The following is a 25,480-nucleotide window of genomic DNA, read 5'->3' as shown; positions in this document are numbered from 1 at the left end:
GTTTATGTGTATGGAGAGTCTGTTCCCCGATGCAACAATTCAGTGATGAAAAGAGCATTGAAAAATTGTAATGTTCTTTTAAATCTACTTCTATGAACCTTCCAGACATTTTTTTAATTTGCCCCACAGCGGGAAGGCGAGACTGTGTTGTGTTGCTTGTTTGTGCTGAAATCTGATAATCGGTCTGTGGGCCACAGCTGTTGGCCTACCTTCCTGCCACAGCTGCACTGCGTATATCATCAAGGGCTATTAGCTGGCAGCGGATTAGCCGCGGACCAGACCCCGCTCTGGCACTCTGATCCCCCGCTATTCCCCCAGATTTAGACGGGGAAGAGTGGGTCAGTGTTCACATCTGTCTGCACCCCTCTTCACACGGATGGATGACGTCCCCCCCTCTGCTCCATCGACGGCCATTTTAATCTCTGAGGGATCACAGCATGCCGTCACTGGAGCTAACTAGGTGCGGATACATTTGGATATAGTGAAGCATGGCAGGGTCAAGGAGGTTATTGACTTTACAATAAATGTTATTTCCACTGTCAAGGCTTTGACTACGTATTCCGAGGGCTATTTTTATTTTAGCATGAAGTGTTTTTCTTCTACACATAGATTTTTCGTTAGCATTTGGCACTGCTTTGAGCCACAGTGAAATATCAAAACAAATGTTGGATGAATTCTTATGGAATTTGGTACAGCCATTCAACCTACAACCTTATTTAGACTGAAACACTTTTACCACCAATATTTAACTTAATAATACTCCTTTTATGCAGCTGTGATACACAGATGCACTTATTATTTAATCGCCCTTCTGTTGCTTTTCTCCATTTTTTTCTTTGAGCCTGTGTTCTAGCAATAACAAAGCACCCACAGATTCTCTTCATCCTCCTCCTCCTCCTCCTCCTCCTCCTCCTCCTCCTCCTCATCCTCTGGCTTTCCATTTTTCTTCTTTGAGGATTACATCAGTGGTAACATTGTTGTTCTCAAGGACCGGCCAGGAGCCATTGTCCTGTGACGGCTGGCCGTCTTGTTGTGGCCTCAGGGGTAAACAGCGCGTCGCTGTCTGTGAGCTTTGACGCTGACCCTGTATTGTGTGTAGTAGTGTGTAGTTGTGTGCGTATAGCTGCTGCCATTGATAAAGACTTTCAGTGTCCACTTTGAAAGCTACCTTTCTCAGAACAACCAAGATGTGCTTGCTGAGGTCATTCAAGCCTGCAGGAAATACGTAGCTGGTCCTTTAAGACAAGTTGTTTATCTCTTTCCTTGATGCCAATTAAAGTTAGCATTACAACGCTTCCTTTTCCGCTATGAGAGGGCAGCTGTCGAAGCCGCAGACTCAGAAATTGTCAAAAAAAATCAGAGTGGAAACATGCATTGAGTTGGAGCTTTTGCTGGTCATCACAGTAGAGGCTTATTCCGGCTCGTCTGCATGTCCAGTTGCTGCGTCTGAACATCCAAATGGCTTTTGGGAGTGGATGCACCTGTGGTTTTGGAATAGCTGGTCTCCCAGCCGGCAGAGTCCCATAAAGTGTGAAATTTGAGACCCTTCTGCAGAAAAACTTCAAGGAATGCCGTAAAGTGCTCTGCAGAGTCGGCGCCTGCGACTTTGGCCAAGGACTCGTGACTCAGTGTGTTGTGTAGGAGCGTTACTCAGCGGCTAGAAGAATAATGTTACTTCTAACAGTGTGTGTTTGTCAAAGGGGCTCGTGTTTTTGGCTGTATGCCCTGAAGATTTACAACGAGGGAGGCTGGTTGGTAGGAAGTAGCTCTGGCAGGCTTATCAGCTGATCAATGATAAGTCAGAGATTAGAGATAAAAAGCTTGAAGTAGTTTATTGTAGTTTTTCTTTGATTGACCGACACACTGCTGTTGTACAGAAGACAAGTTTTTTACTTTACAGAATCTTCTGTTATAGAGTTTCACCTCTACTCATTAGTACTAAGGCACTAAAGTAAATCATGCCTTATTTTTTGGGCCATATTTAATTAGCTAAACCATTTAAACATGGATTTAACTGACACACAATCAAAATATGTTAAACTATCATAGTTAATGAAATTTAAACTTGCTGGAAAAAGGGACATTTCTACAAACGTCCATTGAGGAAAAGCAGTTTATCAAAGAATCTGTGCCAATAACATCACTAACAAGTCAATAAAAATACTCTGTTTTTTTTTTCATCTTGTGCATCATCATCACTTTTTAGCTCGGGTGACACATGTCACATTTTTAAGGCTTGTGGGGAGGAAACCTTCCTTTATCTTTACTACTGAAAAGTTTACAAAAAATCCTCATGATAATGTGAAAGAGGCAGTGAATGCAGCGTTATTTGTGTCTTAATAGTTTCTGAACACCCACTTGTCTGTTCATAAGTCACTTAATCCAAAGAAACTATTGTTTAGGCAATGTCATAAAACCACTGTGACATACGTGGACATACTTTTGTCTTTTTTCTAATGGTAAACCGCGTGTGTTTGGCTTTCGGACAATAACAAAGATGGACTATCCCTCTGTGACGTCAAACATAGTTTTCCTAAAGAGCCGTTACGAAGCTTCGTTTGGAGGCTTAGGCCGTCGCCATCTTGGCTGTGCTCTTATTCCAACTCCTGGTGAACTCAAAGTAACCACAATCTTACTTGTGGATAGATTTAAGCCATGATATAATATAAATGGTTAAGTCATGAATGCAGCAATGAACTATGGAGACCAGAACCAGGCTGTAATCATGTTTATTTCTGCTGTAAACTTGGACATTTCCAACATGGAGGTCTATGGTGACTGAGTCACTTTTAGAGTCAGCCTCAAGTGGCCATTCAAGGAACTGCAACCACTACATTAGCTGCAATTTTGAGAGGCTGGCACTAGATTTTGAAATAAAACTAGATGTAATCTTGGACATTTGTTGACCAAATGATATATAACAGCAACAATTGTCTAAAGATGTCAAAAGCCGTAGAACAATTGGCAGCTTAGAGCAGCCGTGAACAGAAAGTGGTTTTGTCACTCTTGTGGTTCAGATTTGTCCGGAAACAAACAAGCTCTCTGCTCTGCTGGCTTTGAGATTGCATCACAAAGAGCACGGTGGCTGTCAATGTATTAACCATCAGCTGGATGTTTTCGCTTAATTGGAGGGTGACAGTGAAGGCTGTCAGCGCAATAATCCAGCAGCTGCTTCACGTGAATGATGACTTCCTGACTGCCAAGCACAATACAAATAAAGGTATGATGCCTGTTTGATGTTGGATGAGTGCACTCGCATGCAGCAGTGCGTGGGCGTGATTGTGAAAACACGCACATCACTCGGCTGAGTGTGAGGGAGCATAGCGAGAGAGATGTGTGAATGTACTATATTCTAATACTGCTGCATGCAAAGCCTGACTTTTCAGCAGTGGCACGCATCTCTACGTGGCCGGTGACCATGCAAACTTTGCACTTGTGGATATTTGCAGTAAAAAAGGCGCCGCTCAGGAAGTTTGCTTTATGTTCATGTTGCCTCAACAAACTCTGCACAGAAAAGCGCACAGCTCGGTCTCTCTTTGATCGTACAGCCAGATGCAATATAATGGAGTAACATCAGCCTCTCTGAGTGACCAGCAGCATTAGCAGGTCAAGATTCGTTCAAGATCCCGGCTCGTTATTTAATTTTAACAGCATAAAAATCACATTAAGAGGAGTGCACTGCTCGTTGCGAATGCTGTGGCCCATAAACAACATGCTGTTCACGTTTATGTCGCCGCAAAGAATTGCCTGAAGCTTTCCAAAAGTTTCAAACGTCTATTGTTTCCATTTCACTTTACGGCTCTTTAATTTTTCTTCTTAACGTCGCTAATTCAAGACAGAGGCCGCTTTCTTCTTTGTGGGAGGAGCGCGACGATGCGTTCAAGAGCGGGACCGGCTGAAATTTCATTGCGGTTTGGACTTCCTCGGTGGGGCATTCAAGTGCTAATGGAGGCGGCAATGACTGAAGTGGCTCGCAAGCATGCGTCGATGAGTCGCTGAAAGGAAATCAACGTAATGGAAGACGGAGAAGGCTCGAAAGACTTCGGGATCTTGTTGTTAACGTTGTTAACGGCAAAATGGCGCCTGGATTTAGCGCTAAATCAGAGGTTCTGTGATATAACGCGCCCAGCGTTTTTTTTTTTTAAAGCTGCGAGGCAAGTGGCAGGAAGCAGCAGGTCCGTTCAATTCTGATCAATGTTTGACATCCCCATTAACTTCAAACCTATGAAAAAGATGTAGTCTAATCTGAATCCATTTGCAACATCCGACACGCTTTGTCATGTGGTCTACACCTCTTAACCAAAACCAAAACCGCTGGCAGTCGACTGCTTTCTCTCCCTCTCTCTGTCTGTGAGAAATAGGTCGTCTGACCTCAGCTGCTTTTGGAAATGTTACATTCTCTCATTTTTCCCATTCCACTTGGAGAGCTGAAGGACTCGCCGGCTGCAGGCCCAGAGAAAGGGATGTGCATTTGCTTCCTGCCAATGAAAACGCTCCCCACCCTTCCTGCTTGAGTCATGCCACATAGACTCGACCGAGACTTATCTTTTATATGGCTTCACACATCAACGTAAACACCTTTTTGTTTTTCCTGTGTATTCGTAGAGTGGGCTTTGTGTGATCACAGCCGAAAAATGAAATGAAACTGTATCTGTGGAGCGTGAAACACAAGTAAAACATAAAGATGATGTGGGCTGTCACTGTCCCTGCCCCTGCAGATGTTTTTCAGGCCTGTGTCTGAACTCTGGGTGAAGTCCTTTGATAATTGTGCCCTTTCCTGTTTTCTTCTTTCTCGGAAATCATTTGCATTTTAGCAGTTCTGAGAGGTTTGGTGTCCACTCTTTGCGGGGTGAAGGCAAATTTTTGCCACAGTGGCAAAACCGCTAAGTCCGGGAGAGCTGCTGACAAACAGAGAGCGCTGGTCGGTTAGTCAGAGCAGCTTCCCGCAGTCTCCACGGTGAAGAATGTTGAGCTGACGCGTGAGACGGCCAGATCACATCTCCTTAGCAACCGCAAAGCCGCCCGCCTGCCCGCCCGCCTGCCCGCCTGCCCGCCCGCCCGTCCGCCCGCCGGCCAGTCCGATGCCAAATGTCACGGAGGCGAAGAGGATCAAAGAGTTTAGGCTGGACGAGCAGATGAGGAGTAAACTTTGCCAAACAGCCAGAAAGTGTTTTTATCCCTCAGCTGTCAGCGGAGAGCCGTTAGTGTCATTAGACGCAGTGCTGCAGACCCGGGACAGGACACTGACAAGCCTGGACGCTTCCTGCTTCCTGTCAAAGGACGGCTGCAGGGGAAGCGGCAGGGCTGCTGAGGGAGGATAAGACCTTGGGCAGGAAGTGTGAAGCTTAGACAGCCTCCAGTCAGTCATGCTCAGTCACTCCAGACACTGGTTTCTGACCTCCTGGGCATGACTGTGTGTGTTTTTGTTGCGTTTGGGAACCAGGAAGTCGGCCCCATTAACCCCTTTGGGCTCCCGGGTCAGAGTTTAGGGGTGTTTAGTCCTTTTGTTTTAAAAGTAGGACGACAGTTAACAATCATTGATAGACATTTTTTGTGTTCAAAGTAGCATCTTCACTGGCTTATAACATTTCAGTTCACATTGCGTTGCGTTCTTCCCGAACTCCCTTCCTCCATATAAATAGTCATTTAGTTATTTAATCACTTCATCACATCCATGTTAAACACAACACATTTAGGCACCATTACATTTAGAATAAGCAGTTATTGAGTAACAAGTCCACTGACGACAGTTTTCACAATTGGTTGCTCGTTAAAGTCAGTTTTTTGAGGAGCATTTACAAAAAATCTGTTCTTCCAGCTTAAAAATATGAACATTAAACATTAAAAGTGCTACAGCGATTAGAACGACTGCAATACGTTTGCCATTAGTCTATTTTTTTTTTTAGTAAATTTGCCTTTGTTTTGCCTTCAGAATTTTTAACAAACAAAAGCAGAAATTTGTCACTAATTATTTTACAGACAAAATAATCAGGTGTCTTTTATATTTTTTTTTATAGCACATGTGTAAAATCTTTTCAAATATTGATACTTTATACTTTTCAGGAACATGTTTTGTGCTTCCTCATTTTTAGTTTTAGACGCTTAAGGAACTTTAAAGGGGCGTTCATTTTTGACCCATGTTCTCCTGCTGTTTATAAAAATCTGCCCTCGCTGAGGCACCGATGCTCGACTGCCGCCCTTCACCTCCCTTAAGTCGGCCCTTGACCTCTTTGACTCCGTGTCTGTCAGGCTTCCCATTACGAACACTCTGACACACACATGTTGACTCTCACAGCACAAACGGTTCTTGGAGGAAGATAGATAAATGACACACTGTCTCTCTGAAATGACTCATAGTTTGCTTAATTTTCCTTTTTTTTTTTTTTTTTTTTTGTTAAATGTTAAATTAAAGAAATCTCTTGCTCTTCGGGTGGAGGGGCGAGTGCCCACAGATGTTTTGGCATTCTCACACTTGCTAGTCGTCGTCCCCCCCGCCTCGGGTTGAGTGGGAGCTTGCCATTGGTGGCTGGCAGAGAAAAACAATCCTTTGACTATATTCAATAGTTTTCGGCCTTTTGGAGAGAGGAGTTCGGATGCATTCTTGCCTGTTGCCAAGGGTTTGCAAAGACTGCGTGCCAAGAAAATGCTATTTCATTGATTTCTTTCTTCTCCTTTTTTTTCTTTTTTTTTTTTTTTTACCCTAAGGCGTAGATAGAAAACAGATTTCATACAGAAAAACCATCTCTCCAAGTTACATCAGTCAGATTTGAAACTGAAAAAGAGGCAACCAATGTGAAGATATTCTATTCATGTGGCTTTCAGATGAATGCTCTCGGTATTATTATCTAAACTAAGCCGCCACTAAATCAGATATCTTTGACAGAAAATTTAAATGAAAGAAAAGGTGAATTTGAATAGGCTGAATATCTAATTGAGAACGGAGGCCGGAGTGGATTACGGGCGACCCTTGGGTGGCGTTGCCAGCTGCTCTCAACATGAGCACCACAAAGGTCAATCTGCCTGTTCAGCCTCTTTTTTTGTGCTCCTCATCCTAATCAGCACACAGCTCTACAACCTCTGAATAATCACAGATCTACTGAGAGACGAGGGTGTTGTCTGGCGACAGGCACTTTTAGAGGAAACACGGCTTGCTAGTGAATGTGTCAGCTGCTGTGGGGCCCTAATCTGTCGCAGTATAACACAGCACGTCTAACCACTTAGATGAAATCATGGTCATGAAAATGAATGATTCCCTTTTAGCTTGTAGACGTCATTAAGCATTAATTTTGAAAGTCGTTAACCAAGCTCAAATCCACATTTCAGCGTACACCGTTATAATTATAAATGGGGTAGTGATAGATATTACTGCAGTGTCACATTTTTGGGTGGTGGTTCGCTTTTAAAGGACGTTTTGAGTATTTAATTTAAAAGCAGTGGTTTAACTTTTTGGAAAATGTATTGGGACCATATTTCAGACTAAATACCTAGGGTGGTTAATGTTGATTTTGTTTTGTTTTATTTAATGGAATATTTTTATTTTTATTTAAATTTAATTATTTATTAATTCATGGCACAATTCCAGCGGAAATAATTATTCTCTCACTACTGCCATACACATTATTTCCTAAAATAAAAAAGGTCCCATGATGTCAACAGGAAGTAGCAGGACTATGCCTCTTTGTTGGCTTTCTTGCTGAGAGTTGAACAACATATCCGATGCAACTCTCAACCAACTAAATGACAAATATGATTTAGTTCAGGGGTCTTCAACATTTTTCAGGCCAAGGATGCCCTATCTGATGGAGAGATAAGTAGGGACCCCCCCACCTACTATTTGTGTTTTATACTAAACTCCACCTAGTGCCATATAAAGTGTCGACTGAAAGTTCATCCCATTACTAAAATATGTTGGATTCATGTTGATATGTATCTAAAGAAGTTTAAATTTGTGTGGGAAAATAAAAAAAATATATATAAATATATAAAAATGTCTAATCAACCAAAGATTTTACAACCCCTCTGCAGTACCTCTGCGGCCCCCCTAGGGGTCGCGGGTCCCCTGTTGAAGACCTATGATTTACTTAAATAGCAACATCTTTCTTAATTTTTGTGCTAAGCTAATTTGCAAACCCTGCATGGGCTTTAATGGGTTTGTCTGGTGGGAAGAAATCCACCACTACATTGCCCAGTCGCATACAGAAACCTGTGTCCTGTGTCCCAGCTAATTGTCTCAATGGTATTTTCAACAACATATTCTACGTTGCCAACTATTTCAAGCCCGGAGCGACGGGCCTACGACCGGCTCATATCATCATAGAACTGAGGTTACATATTAACCACTCAGTTGAGTAGGAGGCATCATTTATGTATGTTTTTGGTCTGTTTGAAGATTTTCATCATAGTAATTTTCAGGATAATATCATACACAGACATCGTACTAAAGATGAGGGCCACCATTATATTTTCATTTTGCCCCGAGCCTGTTTGGGCCACAGTGCGACCAAACAGACGTGGGGCTAAGTAATGAGGCAGCATGAGGAGGTATGTGGCAGCCGAGTCTGTTCCCATGTGCAGAGGGATCAAAGGGCCTGGCCCTGGCAGGACAGGCCCTGTGGCGGCAAACTACTGCTGTCATAATTGGGGAAGAGCCATGTAAAACTGTCCAAGGGATGCAAAAAGATGGCTTAATTATGTTATGAAGTTTAATTGGTCCATTGTTGGGTGCGTGCCTCTGCTTTTAACTGACTGACCTTGACGTAATGGTGATTTTGCTCATGTTTATAATCTCATGTGAGCAAAAGTGGCAGAATTATGGTTTAATTCTCTGTCGTTAAAATGTAAAATATTTCTAATGTCACATTACGTTATCCTGAAAACCACCAGTACTGGTTTTTATTCATTTAGCATAGTCAGGTAATGTAAATGTGTATTGCTGTTGTGTTCGCTTTTCCTGAGCATACCAAGTCCTCCGATCATCTCGGCTTGTCCTGCAGTAAATTAACCGCTAATAGATGTCACATGGACAGATGGCGTGCAGTGTGACAGGTGATTTTCATGCTGTTGTTTTGCAGCGTCGCCGCGGATAAAATGTTTGACCTCAGCTTTGTTGTAACTGATGCACTAAAGTCCTGCATTCTCCCGTCAAATAAACATCTGCTTTTCATTTTAATGAAACGTCTTTATAGATAGCCATCAGGGAAATACACTGACTGCCAAATATAATATAATAGCGATGCTGCTTTGTGAGGATACTCCAAGGCCTTATCAGTGGATTAAACATATTTTGGAGAGACGGGGTTAGGGACATCGATCACTGTTCACTGTGTTTATTGGATGTGAAGTCATTGTTCTTCTTGGAGACAGTTTTATTGGTATTTGGCTCAAGGACAAATTCTTATGCGTGACTTTAGTGAGATTGTAAACAAAGGGTGACTAATAATGTTTCACATAAACTCTGAAAACTGCAACTTTGGCATTAGAAGAAAAGCTCACAGAAATTTTAATCTGAGTAATTTGAATGGTTGCCACTGATTAAAGTGGCAAATGTAGAAAATAAGTTGCACATCCTTGGGTTTGGGTTTGGTTAAGTTTTCGACCAGGGGTCTTCAGCGAGGACCCCAGAACTGATGGAGAGAATAAATAGCGAACTATACGTACTATGTGTGTTCTATATTAAAATCAAATAAACTTCAAATAATACACAGGTCAAATATATTTTTTTTCTTACATGTGCAACAGTAGGGTGACCCGGCAGCTGCTGTAGACATAAACATATTAAACTGTTGTATAATTGACATATAAAGAAAACAAAACAGCGATCATACGAGCTAACTGCACTGTTAGCTTCTCTTCTGCTAATACTGCAGCATACGTCTGGGATTTCACCTGGCGACTGCACAGACTCATGGCCAATTGCGGGGAACCTGTCAGAGTCAGTGTGTAATATGTGGCTTTGTGATTGGCTCAGCAGCGATAGGGGCGGGGCCTACTATGTACAGGAGCCTTAGATTGACAGGTGCAGCACTCTATGTGTAACTGTGCGCTGTTGAGACAGCTCCTGAATCGCTGAATGTTTCCCTTTACTAAAATATGTTGGATTCATGTTTATGTGTATTTAACGAAATTTAAATGTGTAGGGCAAAACTGGGAAACTATATAAAAAATGTCCAATCAACCAAAGATTTTGTAACCCCCCTGCAGCACCTCTGTGGACCCCCTAGGGGTCACGGACCTCCTGTTGAAGACCTATTTTTCAGAGGTATCATCATTGGCAGGTAGAAGTATTATTCAGTCTCAACATAGTGCTTTGGACTACATTTTAAATAAGGTTTCCAAAGAATTTTCCCCTCACATTCTGTAATAGTTTTTTTTTTTTTTATAGTGTTTTCATTTAAATACATAAAGAAATGGAAATATGACCTGGGATGAAATGAAAAAAAAAAAACCTTGGACAGTGTTTAAAGGAAGAAAAAATTGATAAGGCATTAAGAAGAAAGAAGCGCCTGGATGAAAGACAAACCCAGGAGGCTTTAACAAAACATGCTGACAATGAAAACGCTATTAAATTTAAAAGGTCATCTAAATCTGTTTAATTTGGGATAGCGTTCAGTTAGTTTGGAGGTGAGAGAGTAGACGTTTTCGTCGAGAGGATACGTGAGTTATGAGGTGTAACTTCAGATGTAGTTGTTATTTTCTCTGGCAGGGAATGAACTGAGCCACATGATGAGTTTTTCTTGCGTGCGGTTGATGTTTATGATGATGAATTTTCCTCATGTGGTGCCGTATTTTAAGGGGGTTGATGGGTAAATCGGTTCAAGGGTCACGCTTGGACACATTAGCCTGGAATAGCTTTTGTAGTGTTCTTTGAAACGTATGTAGTAGTAACCACCGTAGGATAACCACGGGTGCCGCGATTGATAGCGTCTGTTTGTTTGTTTTATTCATTCATTATTTCTACTCTAGTGGTGCTTCTGCTGCTAAACTCTCGGAGTAAATCTCTGAAACTGCAAGCAAGTGAGACAAATAATCCTCTGAAACAATGGGTCGGTGGCTGGTGTTTATTTTTCTAGCGTTTCATTGTGAAAAATGTATAATAATAACGAGCCTGGACGTGATAAAATTGTGCAAACTATTTATTTGTCCTGTTAGAGAACACCAAGACTCCATCAGTTTATAGTGTTGAAATAATTATTAATGCCACATTCAGGTCAAGCACTTTATGGAGCACGCATGCTTTGAATTACAAAACAAATATTAGTTGATCTTATCCTCTATTCTCTTCAGGTTTGCTCTGCCAATAACGCAGGTGTTTAAATATATTTGCCGTCTTTTGTTGTCAATGTTTAATGGATATTTTAAAAGATTCCTTTTTCTTTCTTTTTTTTCAGGCGTTGGACCAGGACCGAACCTCCCTGCAGAAGGTGAAGAAGTCAGTGAAGGCCATCTACAATTCAGGGCAAGGTGAGACAGCTTGTTTCTAAATTTATCACCTCTGATTGTGTTTTTGGCTCGCGTATGGGGACACTTTCCCAGCGCTTTCCAAAAAAAAATTAAATAAAAAAATAAAAAAAGCCCCAGTGGAAAGCCTGGGATTTCTTAAATATATCTCTAATAAAGATGAGGATTGTTTTTTCTTTTTGTCTGGAACACTGCCTCTTGTGGAACAGATGGTGTTTTGTGTGTCCAGGCTGTCCCAGAATCCAACACCTGAGTTTGTTTTGCTCGTTGCTGTGACATGGATCCTCAGTAATTTTCCACAGAATTCTTTTGAGAGCGCCTTCCTCCCTTTAAATTGACAGTTTCAGGATGTTTGTCCCAGAAAAAGAGTCAGTTTGTTCTCCACAGAAAATGGTACCTTTAGTCTCATTGTGGCTGTCTGGGATGAGAAACTGCGATAGTTTCTAGAAGGACAAAAAAAAAACGATAGTCTGCTGTTTAATAAGTCAGCTGCTAATCACTGGTGTCAGTTTCCTTGGCTGCACATAGCATCTAGTTAAAGTGAGACAAACACTTTATGTGATCTCAAAATAGAAACAAGAGAGGGATGTTGGTTCATCCTGGGGCGCACAAGACTAAGGATCCAGGACTTTAAAAAAGGCTGAAGTTTCAGAAATGCAGCTAGCAACGGGGTTATCTGTTTACAGTGCAGCAAAACAAACTCACATTGTTTTAATTAAATCATTGGGACTGAGTGGTCATCCTTGAGAAACAGTAATCAGATTTCAAGCTACGTACAAGTAGTTGCTCACACACCACATAATATTATTGTGGAGTTGAAGGTGTGCAGCTTTTAATCCTGCAAGGCCGCCCACATAAAAAGGGTTTACCTCATCATCCATGGGTTTGGTGGTGACCATTGATCACTAATGGACATTTGAGGATCTGGTTGCCACATCAAATGTTAAATATTACTAGTCTATGGATGAAGGCAGCTGTTATACATCTCTGTCTGTGTTTGCAAAGTCAATGAGGACGCCCCATCAGGGTTCTCAAATTTGGAGGCTAAAACATTAAGTAGGTACCAATCTGAACTAATCTTAACTTTGAGATGACACAATTAATGTGGTGACCAGTGAAACCGGTTGATACAGTTGATCGGCAAACATTTATCGCAAGGAAACCTCTCCTACACCTTAATAACAGTGGTTCCTAGCACGAAATTCACTGTGGTGCGCTCCAGGCCGAGCGTCGAGGAACGAAAGCTAGCGTGACTTGTGGCTTTAAAGCTAAAATATCCTAAATGGAGAGTGTATGTTTGCTCTTACCACTCCAGGGGTAAACATCCGACAGAACTGCATCCTGATGTGGAGAATTCCCCTTAAAATGATTTACTGTGTTGACGTTTATCTCGGATAAACTGTGTAAGTGTAAAAATTCACCCAAATGGATGGACATTAATATGGAAAATGACAGTTGTACTACATTTACTATTGACATTTTATGTATACTTTCTGCTTCTGGTCCACTGCATCTCAGAGGCAAATATTGTACTGCACAATGTCGGCGTAGCTAACATGCTAGCGTAGCTTCAAGTCATCTAAGCAGTCCGTGATGAATGATGAATGAGGCACTGTCGCAGAATTATACCCACATCCATATCATGTATCTACCTCCGATTTTGCCCATTCCTGTGCTATCCACAGCTAAAAGCCGGCATTTACCACAATGTCGACATCTGGAAACCATGGAAACGTGGCAAAACCAGCTTCCGCTATGAATCATGGGTAACATTCAGAATTCAGGAAAAAGCTGGATACCAGTTGTTGTGATGGCCATTGCTGGTCATGACTTCATGTTTATTCTGCTGTCTCTTGTCACCACATCGCTACTAGTCCTTGCAACGGCTAACTACGGCTCTTTCTTGTTTTCATTAGTCTTGCAAAAACTAAAAAGAGAAAGAGACGCACCTTCGAGCAGCAGCAGCAGTAGGAAACAAACTGCTTTGCACAATTGAAGATGTAGCTTGATTAAGGAATTAAGGGTTAAGGAAATGCATAGTACAGTTAAAAAATGGGCGTTTATAGTGGCTATTTTTTGTCTTCATCCAAAATTAGACTTCGTGTTTTGCAAAGCTGACCGTGCTTTAATTTTTTCACCCAATTATGCTGCTTTGCGCAAATTTTTAACAGAGAATGATCTAAAGAGCCACGATTGAAATGAACTGGAATTATTATTTAGTACAACTCTGATACACAGAAATCAGAATCATATTACATTTAAGGCAGGAACTACAGATTAAATGTCCTCTGTGGTAGCTACAACCTTGCTTGGACTGTATTTAAGTTTCCAGAATGAGGAAAGTTCAAAATGGCTGCTCCAGGAACAAACTCCGCAGGGTTCTCGTCTCACCTGACCTCCATCTCCACTCCAGATTTGGCAGCAGTCTAAACACCTTCCCCCTCCACCTCCAGCTTAATGACAAGGACAGACGGACGGGGCCGTTTGACCGACATCTCCCGCCGAGTTTAGCGCGCTCAGAGAACCACGCATCATGTTATTCTGACATAAACTGTAAATAAAGATTTCTCGCCATTGTCAGAGCTTATAAAACACAAAGTCTCTCCGGGACAGAGCTGGTCAGAAATCACGGGCCGAGATCACGTGTGGTTTTTTTTGTTTTTTTTTTATTGCTGCATTTATGATGAAGGAACTTTCCTTTGTTGAGTTTTTCTGCCACATCTGTGTTATTGTGAACATGACTAGAACAAATGTGTTTGTTCCAGGTTTGTGTCTCCGTTACCGTTCGGGGAAAAAAGAATTCATAGAAAGATTTTCTTTATACGCAGCCCCCTTTCCCTCCTTCTTTTATCTGAAACTGTCGGAAAAATATGTGAAGAAATGGATGGGTCCAGTACGGAGAAAATTTTTCCCCAGGTGGGATCAGTACAATATAAATAATTATTATTAACATTATTATTATTATTTTTATGATCTCTCCAGGGTGTACCCCGCCTCTCGCCCAATCACAGCTTGGATAGGCTCCAACCCCCCCCCATTACCCTCCAGAGGACAAACAGTTACAGAAAATCAATGAATTAATCATTATTATTATAAGTTCACAGTTTGCCTTTTAGTACAAGTGGTTATTATTCTCAGAAAAATAAATGAAATGACATGGAGATAAATGTTGTATTCAGTGCAAGTATTACCTAGAGTGCGGCTTCAACAGACACCAGTCTGAGTCGGATAATTTCCCTTCTTTCGAACTCCCCCAGACTTTTGAACCTGCCGTTTTCATACAAAGTTGACTCATATTTGGTGTATAAAATCCCTTTCCCTTTTACATCTCAACTTGACGGAGCTGCGGAGGTATTGTAATCTTCTGCGGCGGCGTCTTCGTCTCGTCATGACGAACACTAGCACATAGGGCCTCATTCTTCTCCACTAGACCTTGAATTTCAAAGGCAGACTCTACCTTTTTAGTAAGTTTACTCTGATAAATATAAAGCTGCACAGAACATGAGGTGAAAGTACCCAGTAAGATAAAACACCAGAATAAATCCTCAGAAATGCTTATTCATCTTTAGAACCTTATTTTTTGGATATTCAAGTTATATACATTATTATCATAATTTTGCATTCAATATTAAGCTATTCAAATAATACACAGGTCAAATATGATTATTTTTTACTTCAAACATGTGCAACAGTAGGGTGGCCAGGCAACTGCTGTAAACGTACCTGACATAAACATACTTAACTAGTGTATTATTGACATATGATGGGAGCTAGCAGCGCTGTTAGCTTCTCTTCTGCTAATACTGCACCATACGTCTGGGATTTCACCTGGGGAACCTGAACAGGCTCTCGGCCAATTACGGGGAACCTGACAAGAGTCACCGTGTAATATGCGGCCTCCTGATTGGCTCAGCAGTGATTGGGGCGGGGCCTACTGCGTACCGAAAGCTTAGATCAACAGGTGTCGGCTAGTGCAGCGCTCTGCGTGAAACCGTGTGCCGTTGAGACAGCTCCTGTATCATTGAATGTATCCCATTACTAAAATATGTTGGATACGTGTTAATGTGTGTTTAAAGGAATTTAAATGTGTAGGGTGTTTAATGATTAATAATGTGTTCAATGAGAAAATATTAACCACCATGTAAACACTTGATCCAACTGTTTGTCTCTGGTTGGAAGCACTGCTGAAGTACAACGTCTGTTTATATTTCCAGCAGATTGGACGCCACTTTGCATATGTCTATATGTCTACATGTTCATATATCTTATCGGATCAGTCCAGGCCTTGACACGTCGAGCTAATCGTGTTAACCATTAACCAGAATGAACTGACCACTGGTTTGGCCTCTGCTCACACACAGACCACGTCCAGAATGAAGAAAACTACGCCCAGGCCCTGGACAAGTTCGGCAGCAACTTCATCAGCCGGGACAACCCCGACCTGGGGACGGCTTTCGTCAAGTTCTCCTCCCTCACCAAGGAGCTGTCCGCCCTCCTGAAGAACCTGGTGAGTCCACCGTGCCTACAGCTTAGAGAGCATGTCCGCTCGCCCTCATGGGTGGTCTCGTCCTCACGGGGAGAATGTTGTCTTGTTATTCCCGTCTTCACTCTTAAGTGGTTTAGGATTTGGGTTTAAGGTTGAGAACAAGATTAAAGGCTGAATTCATTTATGTAGTAAAGCAGAGGTTAGTGGACAGCTGAAGTCAGAGGAGGAAGTTCCAGCCTACGTGTTCAGCAATCTCTAAACCTGGACAAAGCTGTTTGAAAATTTGCCTACACAGCGAAAGCCATCCAGGGACGGTATAGCTGTCCGTGGCTATACCCTGTATTTTTTTTTCCTTATCTGCCAGCCGTGGATTTCCCCCTGACGTTTCTGTTGAATAATGTGTCCTGTTTGAATCCTCTGTGAGCGATTGTTGTTGGAAGAAGAGCCAGGCCTCTCTCTTGTCTGCCTCTTCCTGTGTGGCTGACGGCGAGATTAGACTCCATAAATACACTTGGCAGCGCCAGGGACGACTGTGTGTATGCCTGCGTGTGCCCATGCACGAACCTTGTTAAATCCCTCACCTGTCAGCGCTACCTGCCGTATCGCAGAGAGAGAAGTGAAGTTATCTCTCCTTTTGTCTCACTTTTGTTCTGAGCATTTCATCGAGTGAGTTTCAATAGCTGCGCCCTGAGGGCGGCTGCTGTGTGCATGTGCTACAAATGACTATTGATGAATAGTCGCCCTGGATGTTCTACATGTGTTTTCATCTTAAATTCTGATGGCACGTGTTGTGTAATGCTGAAAAAGCTCAACATATATACTACCACCATATCTACAATGTCCAATACACCTGCTCTGGCCCCTTTTACCAACCACTGATCATCATTTGTAAATATACTGTAAATTTTAGGAATTATACAGTTTTAGTGCTACTTACGACCGAGCTAACCAGCTCATTGCACTGCTAGCTGCTAGTGTTAATCCTGCACGTGACGTATAAACCTCATCAACAGAACCTCATCTTTCTGTTATCACTGCTTGTTTCCTTTCTGAGAATCTTGTTGTTTCGAGTCAGTGACAGTTTCCAGGACGGGCTGTTAGAGCACGTCGGCAGCCGGCCAGTGAAAGATTGATTCTGACGTTGGCCATATGCAAGACAGGCACTTAAGAAGCACATTAGCGGCCATTAAGCGTTGTTTACTTCCTTGACCGCTGCTGCGTGCATGTGTGTGCGTGTGCCTAACGACAACAGGGACTTAAATGCTTAGCACTGTTGTAAATGACCTTGCTGATCCTAATGGCTGGAGCTGCTGAGCATAGCTGAGGCAACCCGAGCCGTAGGAAGAGCATCAAGCTTTCGCTAATTCATCTTGACTTTGTAGCATTTTTTTCTTATCATTAAAACGCTAAAACAAACAATATGTTCTCGTTAATGAGGTGCACTAGCAGATAACGTGACGGCTCTGTTCTAACTTTTAACGACTTCTAATGTTCAGTTTATGTTTGGTTAATTCAGCTGTTCGATAAGTTTGCAGGATGTAGTTTGTGGTGGTCGTTAAACTGGTCTGAATTAAGCACAAAGGTGTTATTTAGGCTAGCCCACTCACTAAAATTAGGTTGTCAAAATAATAGAAACATGTGTCTGTACAATAAAGATCAATTCAGTGGTTCTACGGCCCAAGACCACATATATATATATATATATATATATATATATATATATATATATATATATATGTGGTCTTGGGTCTATATATATATATATACACACACAGGGTCAGAGGGATGATGAGACCCAGGTGAAACTAATGAGGGCGGATCACATGAGAAGAAACCAATAAACAATCAATGGTCAACACGGGGACACGGGGTGTTACTCCCCAAACAGGAAACAAAGAAACTTAACAAAATAAAAGCAGAAACTCAAAACATGGAGCAGGCAGACATAATCATGACAAACATATTTACTTAGCCCATATTTAATATGAAAAGATTGATTAGTGTAGCTAAAAGCTACTATCTGTTGGTCCCAATGTATTATTGTGTTTTCTAGCAAACGTAGAGACAAAGTAAGAGAATCTTTGTACTGTATGTGGTCTACAGTAGCCGTAATTTTTGCTTGCATCCTGTCTCTTCTGAAAGTGTGTTTTGATATATCGTGCTCTAACTCTTTTCTTTTCTGTGCCCTTTCAGCTCCAGAGCCTCAGCCACAATGTGATCTTCACCCTGGACTCGCTGCTGAAGGGTGATCTGAAAGGCGTGAAAGGGGTACGATTAACTGTGAAACTGTTTCTTTTCCTGCTGCTCTCTTGACACTTTTTTTTTTTACTGCCTCCCAATTGGAAAGTGGGGCGATAGATGCCTCGTCAGCACATCTCTCCATCCCCCTCTCAGCCTCTGTGCCGGCCATTAAGAGAGAGACTGTTAAAAAAAAAAAAAAAAACAACAACCCTCCTCTTAAAGAACTGTAAATCTCATAGAAGTAAACACTGTCTTTTTGTTGTGCTTGATGCTTGAGTGGTGAGTAACTGGGTCATGAGGCATTGATGCTGGAGGTACAAGGAGGGGCGTGGCCATTCGTTTAGCGTCCAACCCATAAATTGTGAACACGGTGAAGCAATTTCTGCCACAAGTAGTAGTGGCCTAACTGCAAAAATACTCCACCCTCTGAATGGCCAGTGTGCAGTTCACTGATGTTGCCCTTTCGTGTTCCTGCAGGACATAAAGAAGCCCTTTGACAAGGCATGGAAAGACTACGAAGCCAAGTTGTGAGTAGATAATTGTTGCAAGGCTGTGTATTCTCATAGTATAGAGCTGTATAGAGTGCTGCATAATAGATCAGTCACTAAACAACGGATTGATAATGCCCAGCATTACTGTAGCAGTAGAGTAGAGGTGCATCCATTAACTGGTCCTCTCTCTGCCAGTACGAAGATAGAGAAGGAGAAGCGAGAGCACGCCAAGCAGCACGGGATGATCCGCACGGAGATCACCGGGGCCGAGATCGCAGAGGAGATGGAGAAGGAACGGCGCCTGTTTCAGCTGCAGATGTGTGAGGTAAATTATACGGAGTGAGCCTAAAACCTATGCCTTGGTTTTTGTGGCGTGTCTGACGATGCACCTCGTTGAATCAGACTGATGACTTAAATCCAGAAATATTTTTACAACATCATGCAGAATGAGTAAACTGTCGACTAACTAATTCAGGAAACTGTACAGAGTTCATGGCTCCACCTTGTTTCCTAGCCTCCCAGCTAATAGTATCTCTTCTGGTTTCCCCTTCTGACTGATGACTACAGGCTACTTCTATCTGCTCGTAAATATCCACCCACGGATAAAAAGATAAATTGAATTACCGTAACTCACCAATGGAAGGGAAGTTGCCCTTTCTGGAAAAAAAAGAAGCTGCTATTACGGTAATGATGGCGCACCGCTGCTGTTGGCTGCAGGTTGGAGGTTGTGGAGGAATTTGTTGTTAAAAACAGAGTTAGTTATACCCTTGAGATGTCACGAAGGTCTTCCAGACAGAAGCACAGCTTCCCAGTGTTCAGACACACTTTGAATTTTGTCAGTAGCGCAAACCACTGTGAGTTATGGTAATTCAAAAGCTGCAACCTTTAATGTGTCACCACGTTCAGTTCTTAAGGCGTAGCGCAGGCCCACAGTGTTGGCCTTTGTTGCTGAGAGTTCTTCGATGTGTCTCTTGTCTTTTTTTTTATCATTATTTGATTAGGGCAATCCACATTAACCCACATATCAGCAAAAAGCATCAAAATAAATAAACCAGAGTTAGCAGAGCTGCTAAATTTCTTCCTCTGTCCTAAGGCAGGTATCTTAAAAAACATACAGACCATACACCATGACGAATACACAAAACATGTAAAAATCTTACATAAAAAAAGAGTTTCCGATTCACTTAAAGGTTAAAAGTCCGTATACAAGATAGAAAAGACAAAGAAGTTACCACCATTTGGACATCACAGTCCCCTCTAGACAGCGCTCTGTTGTTTTTACTCTGGAACATTTCTTATCTTTATGAAGCCCTATAATAATTGAGGGCTGATCCATTCAAAACCTTAATGATTGAGACAGCCATCCAAAAACAAATGTTTATATAGACCAATTTATATAGCACACCTAAGTGCTTCACATCCAACATGTCATATAAACATGTAAATTACAGATCAACATCACTGTGTCAACAAAAGAAAAGCTATTAAAATAAAAACAGATCAGATGCCATAGAGGTGCCTTTTAAAAGCCTCAGCAGAGTCAGAGCTCCTAATAACTTCTGGCAGGTGTTCTCTGACTCCGTAGTCAGCAAAAGTTTTATATATATATTAAATTAGTTCAATTTAATTGTCTTGAGACTTCTTTAACTTGTTGCTTAAAATTAAGTTTGGAATCAAAAATTACTCCGAGGTACTTGTTTATTGCTGTCCCTCTGTTGGCTGTCGGGAGAAAAACCTACAGACTGATTATTTGGGACAGTGGCATCATGGCTCCTGAAAGTACTGCAGCAGCTTCTTGGTTTGAGTTGGCATGACGGTATAATGCAGCGTCGTCGACATATAGTTGCATGAGCCTTTTCATTACACTCTGGCCATCGCAGTGACTTTTTTTTGTGATCTGTGATCTACACAACTTCAAATCCACCTTACAAGTTGAAAGGTCACCAAACGCCGGCGTGTGTCCATCTAGCTTGATCTGAGTGACGCACTGCAAGCAAAAGTAGTTCAGAAATGATTATTTACGCGAATGCACTGTGAAAATAAAGTGGCTGAAGTTATGGCTTCAGAGCAGTGACGGTCATCAGAGGCCTTGAAGGCGTGTGTGCTGCTGAAGCTGCTGTTTCACTGTGAATCACTCAACTTTAAAAATATTCACATCTATGCTGTGTCCTGTCATGTTAGGTCAACGGTGCTGAAAATAAAAACTCAAACCCCCCGAAAAAAAAAACACTTTATCTTGCAAAAAAAATATGAAAGTGATCTTTCCAGGACTCCACTGGCTAAACTAAATATATCAAGTCCTATTGCACAGTAAGCCTTCTTCCCGTCGCCTTCTTCTTTAGATGACTTTTTTCTCTTAAATGATTTGCATAATTTATATCGAAGCTATTACACGTGCAGGACCTCGTGTAGAGATTCAGATACAGCGGGCCCTGCCCAAATTTGGACGGGTTATATTTTGTGATTCTTTGTTTGGACTTGAATGATCCCATGTGATTACATGTCAGCAAATAAGATTTAGAGAGTACAACATAAATGAGTTCACAAGTCACATCTTAAGCTTGTGCTAAACAATCGCCCGTAATTGTTTCCAGATGTTCCTCTGTTCTTTTTGCTTTTAAACTCGTCCGGTCTCTTTGGTATTAACAAAAGCTGAACTTAAAGGATTCTAACTGCGAGTATTAAGTGTAAAACAAACGCGAGCTCTTTATGTGCTCATGAGAATCAGAACAAACTGTTAGAGCTCACTCTGCGTTGCCAAAAAGCTCTCTAGTGGTGGGTGGTGACGCCTACGCCTTGTTCACTCTTTTACCCGGGTAGGATTTTTTGCTCACGTTACATAATGGACCAAAGGCTGCTGCACTGCTGTTGCTTGTGTGAATTATTCACTACGAAACTGACTTGTGGTCGTCTTTCTGGTGCCCCGTCGTGCCGATCAGCCTTCTCAGTCTCAGTGTTATATTCTTGCCCACATTTTCCACCTGTGTCCAAACTTCTTATTCTGTTACCGTGTGTGGGCTCAGTCTGATCTAGTTACTAGAAATCTTTTCCAGTAACCTCTAATGCTGATTATGAAAGCAGCAGTCATGCTAGCGTCTCTGTCATGTTAATGTGGCGCGCCGATCTCCCGGGACATTAAATCGCACCGATCGGTGAAGTGAATAACATCGATGATCTCTGTGGGAGCTCCCAGCGGTGAACAGTGGTCAGCGTGGACGCCCCGCCTGGTCTGCAGCTACACAGACCCAAACAAAACAAAAAGCCATGCACTGTGTGCCTATGAAAACCAGCGCTAACGTTTTAAGTAATTTGAGCCACAGTGGTTTGCCTGTTGGATTGAACTGCACGGGTCGGCCTTTCGGTTCGCTACGAACCTGTCACTGATTCATCTGTTCCTTCCTCGCTACTGATCACTGCGGATCGGGAACACCAAACAATAGCTGCAGTTTTAGAGATCCTGTGACTCATTTGTCTAGGATACTTTTAGACAAAAGTCCATTTGTGTGGATGTTACTTAGACATGTAGCACCCACCTAGACCAGACCGGACACCCCCACCACATAGCAGTGACACTGCACAAAAAGTCACTAGATCCCAAACTGATCAAGTATCTATGGGATGATCCACAGATTCTATTCATAAGACCCAAAGGCCCCCCACTAACAGCATTACAACATACAAATCTTCCATTTTAAAAGCATCGCTCACATTCATTTTGCTTTGTTATCATGATTGTAATAACAGTGGAATATTAATGTCCATGTTAACATACAGAATGAGAACGAACCAAAAACAATGAAATCAATCTATAAATCTCTATAAGGTTTGTTGCCAATAATCATCTCTGTCGTCATTTCATTCATCCTCATGATATTGTCTAAGCCACCACTTCAGACAGATTCATCTTTGCATGATTTCAGAAGACTGGCTCCTCCGCTTCTGCGTTGTCCGAGTCCGCAGTGCACCACCGGTCGACGCAGGACGCCCAAGAAGCGGGTTGCAGCTCTCGTGTCACATTAGCTTCCTCTTTCGCTGGCATCTTCGGTTCCACATTTGGTTTGAAATTTCTTTTTGTCTTCGGAGTTTTGCTCGTGCTGTCCAGTAAAAACGAGAAGACAGTTTTGATCACTTGCTTCTTCGTCTCTAATAATAGTTTGATGAACGTGCTGTTCTTTTAGGGATGTACATTTATCGTCTAAAAAACTAAAAAAAAAAAAAAGCAACAGAGGACATTTTATTTATATAAATATACATACACACACACACACATATATATGTATAATATATATATATATACTGGCTTGTTTCTCTACTTTAATGATCCATTCCAGGCCATACAGAGTCCAGCGCCAAGATAATAAAGGTTAATATTTATAGTCCGAGACATTAAACCACTTCAGATGATGTATTTTTGGAGGCTTAAGTCATATTTTATGCCTCCACTGATTCATACACATAAATTTACCATTTATATCTAGCTTTTTTTCCCTGTATTTTTCCTGTATTTTTATCTATTTTAAAGCATCCTGTGAGGGTAGATGTCACTACTGTTAAACAGAGGAGCCACAATAATCACGTTTGATATATTCTCTAAATCAGCAGTCGTGAAGGCTGCAAATATCAGCGCTGCCATTGTTTTGTGTGGGACAGTTGCTGCAGTCACTGGTACAATCTGTTCATCGCACTTAACCTCATTTCTCCCTGTTGCGTGCACACGCGCACACTCTGCTCCCCCCCTCTCTCTCTGTCTCTCTCCGCGTTACTCAATCACCAGATTACAGGATGCTCTCACTCTCTCGCCCTTTTCATCCCACGCCGCCGGTGAAGGAGGAGTGTGGAAAGGCAGGGCTCAGCGGGGACGCATTATATTCTGGCGAGACGCGGCTCATTCACACAAAAAAAGAGTCCAAACGCGCACATGCGCCAAAAAACACTGAACCCACACGAGCCTCAGACAAAATGTGGATAATCTCCCGTCTGACGAGCGCTGCGAGGCCAACAAAGGGACATATATGCACACACACACACACACAGGCGCATCCACACACGATACAAGGAGCAAATTGAAACTGTATGTTGGCGTCAGAGGCTTCAAAGAGGCATTGTGTAATAGATTAGGTTTGACTGCGGAGCTGAAAGTGGTCTTTAGCTGTGACTCTTTGTAAATCTCCGTGGATTGGCACGCGGCGGGATTACTTTAAGATTAAGATTATCTTTTATGCGTTTGTTTGGTGGGAGCCCCGTCTGAAGACGTCTGTTTTGAATCCTCTGTCGCCCAGTCTGAGCGCCCAGTCTTTTTCAATAATGCTAATATTAAATCTTTCTCATCACGCTTTAGGAACTTTATTTAGATCAAGGCAGAGGGAAGGTTTTCCTCCTAATTCTACGAGGCATTTTCCAGCAGTGTTTACCAGTCTGGTCTCCACTCCCACAGTATCGGGGCGGCCTTGGCTCGCACATCAAAGGCTCCATGGAGCATATGTGCACAGATGCGATTATCATAATGCAAAGCGCTCATATTGCGAGTGTCTGCGGCGCTGACGGTGCGACGGCGCTGCCGTGTTGCACCTCATTAAACTGAAGAAATCCTTTAAACATACCCTGAGTTTCACCTCGTGCCTGAACTCTGCACCTCTCTTCTTCTTCTTCTTCTTCTTCTTCTCCTTGCAGTACCTGATCAAAGTAAATGAGATCAAGACCAAGAAGGGAGTGGACCTCCTCCAGAACCTGATTAAGTATTACCACGCGCAGTGCAAGTAAGTACCACCTTAATCCCGCTAAACTGAACGTGCGGCGCTCTCCTGTCGCACTCATCCCACCCACTGGTATTTCACAACCTCGCAAAAGACGGAGGCCGCTGCTGCCTCTTGATGTCAATTTTCTACCTCCTGCGTGACTCATAGATCTTCAGGGTGCGCAGTCGTGTACGCATATAGCTCTCATAAATATGCACAGGTCGTCATACAGATATGTTCTGACAGCTGTGGGGTTTGGCGGGTAAATAAAGTGGGCGCGCAACGTGCCGGAACCCACATCCCGCAACGACCCGTGACAGGATGACAGATTTGCTCCTGGCGTCGCCGCGTTCTGTCATAACACCGGGACAAAACAATATACTTCCCCGCGTTAATCTCTTCAACCTGGGCCTTGATGGACAGAAAAGCTGCAGAGGTGATGGATCGGAGGCATCGGCGCGCCGGATGGAGAGCGCGAGCGTGCACGCCGCCTCGGAAGAAGAAGGAGACTATTTACGCTCAGTCGGGGGAAACCGTCAATTATTTCGTGATTGAGAAACCCTTCCGACTCAAAACATCTTCTTGCACAACAAACTGATGTAAACTATCATTTGCGCGCTCGCATGAAATGTTAGTCACTCGAGAAGTGGACCGGAAAGTATTTCTTCCGCTAAATCTCTGCAGCGAAAGTGTCAAATAAAAGGTTGTCTGCGATAGTTTAAAGGGCTGCGAGGCGATGAATGATCCATTAAATGCGAGGAGTCAGGGGAGGTGAATCCCTATAAATGTGTAAACACTTACACTTGAATGAATGGAGAGGGAGGGGAGGGAGAAGAGCGGCAGCCAGGAAAGACGTGGCTGAGAAAGCAGTGAAAAGAGGAAGCGAGATGTATGGTCCAAGAAGCGGGGGGAGGAGGAGTGAGAGTGATAAAGAGGGAGGTCATTAGTTGTGATTTGCAACTGCAGCGCTGTGTCGAGGTGTGTACCGCTGACAGATCTGTAATGGGTTTCGGGGTGCGCTAAGCACCTCTGCAAATCTGCGCCAAGAGGCAAAGGTGCCAGAAGGAGCC

At 42.6% G+C, this 25,480-nt stretch overlaps 1 protein-coding gene across 7 annotated transcripts in view; it reads left to right on the top strand.

Annotated features, from left to right (window-relative positions):
* Positions 1-25,480, top strand: part of asap1b (ArfGAP with SH3 domain, ankyrin repeat and PH domain 1b) — a 57,429-nt gene that overhangs the window by 8,197 nt on the left and 23,752 nt on the right. For all 7 annotated transcript variants that reach the window (XM_047567930.1, XM_047567926.1, XM_047567929.1 and 4 more), the window contains exons 2-7: positions 11,388-11,460; positions 15,819-15,964; positions 18,137-18,211; positions 18,662-18,711; positions 18,871-19,000; positions 24,346-24,431. In XM_047567930.1, coding sequence (XP_047423886.1) covers positions 11,388-11,460; positions 15,819-15,964; positions 18,137-18,211; positions 18,662-18,711; positions 18,871-19,000; positions 24,346-24,431 — 560 coding nt within the window. The remainder of the gene's footprint in view (positions 1-11,387; positions 11,461-15,818; positions 15,965-18,136; positions 18,212-18,661; positions 18,712-18,870; positions 19,001-24,345; positions 24,432-25,480) is intronic.

Source organism: Mugil cephalus, chromosome 18, assembly GCF_022458985.1.
Source record: "Mugil cephalus isolate CIBA_MC_2020 chromosome 18, CIBA_Mcephalus_1.1, whole genome shotgun sequence".
NCBI lineage: Eukaryota > Metazoa > Chordata > Actinopteri > Mugiliformes > Mugilidae > Mugil > Mugil cephalus.
This window is presented reverse-complemented; position numbering and strand designations above follow the sequence as displayed.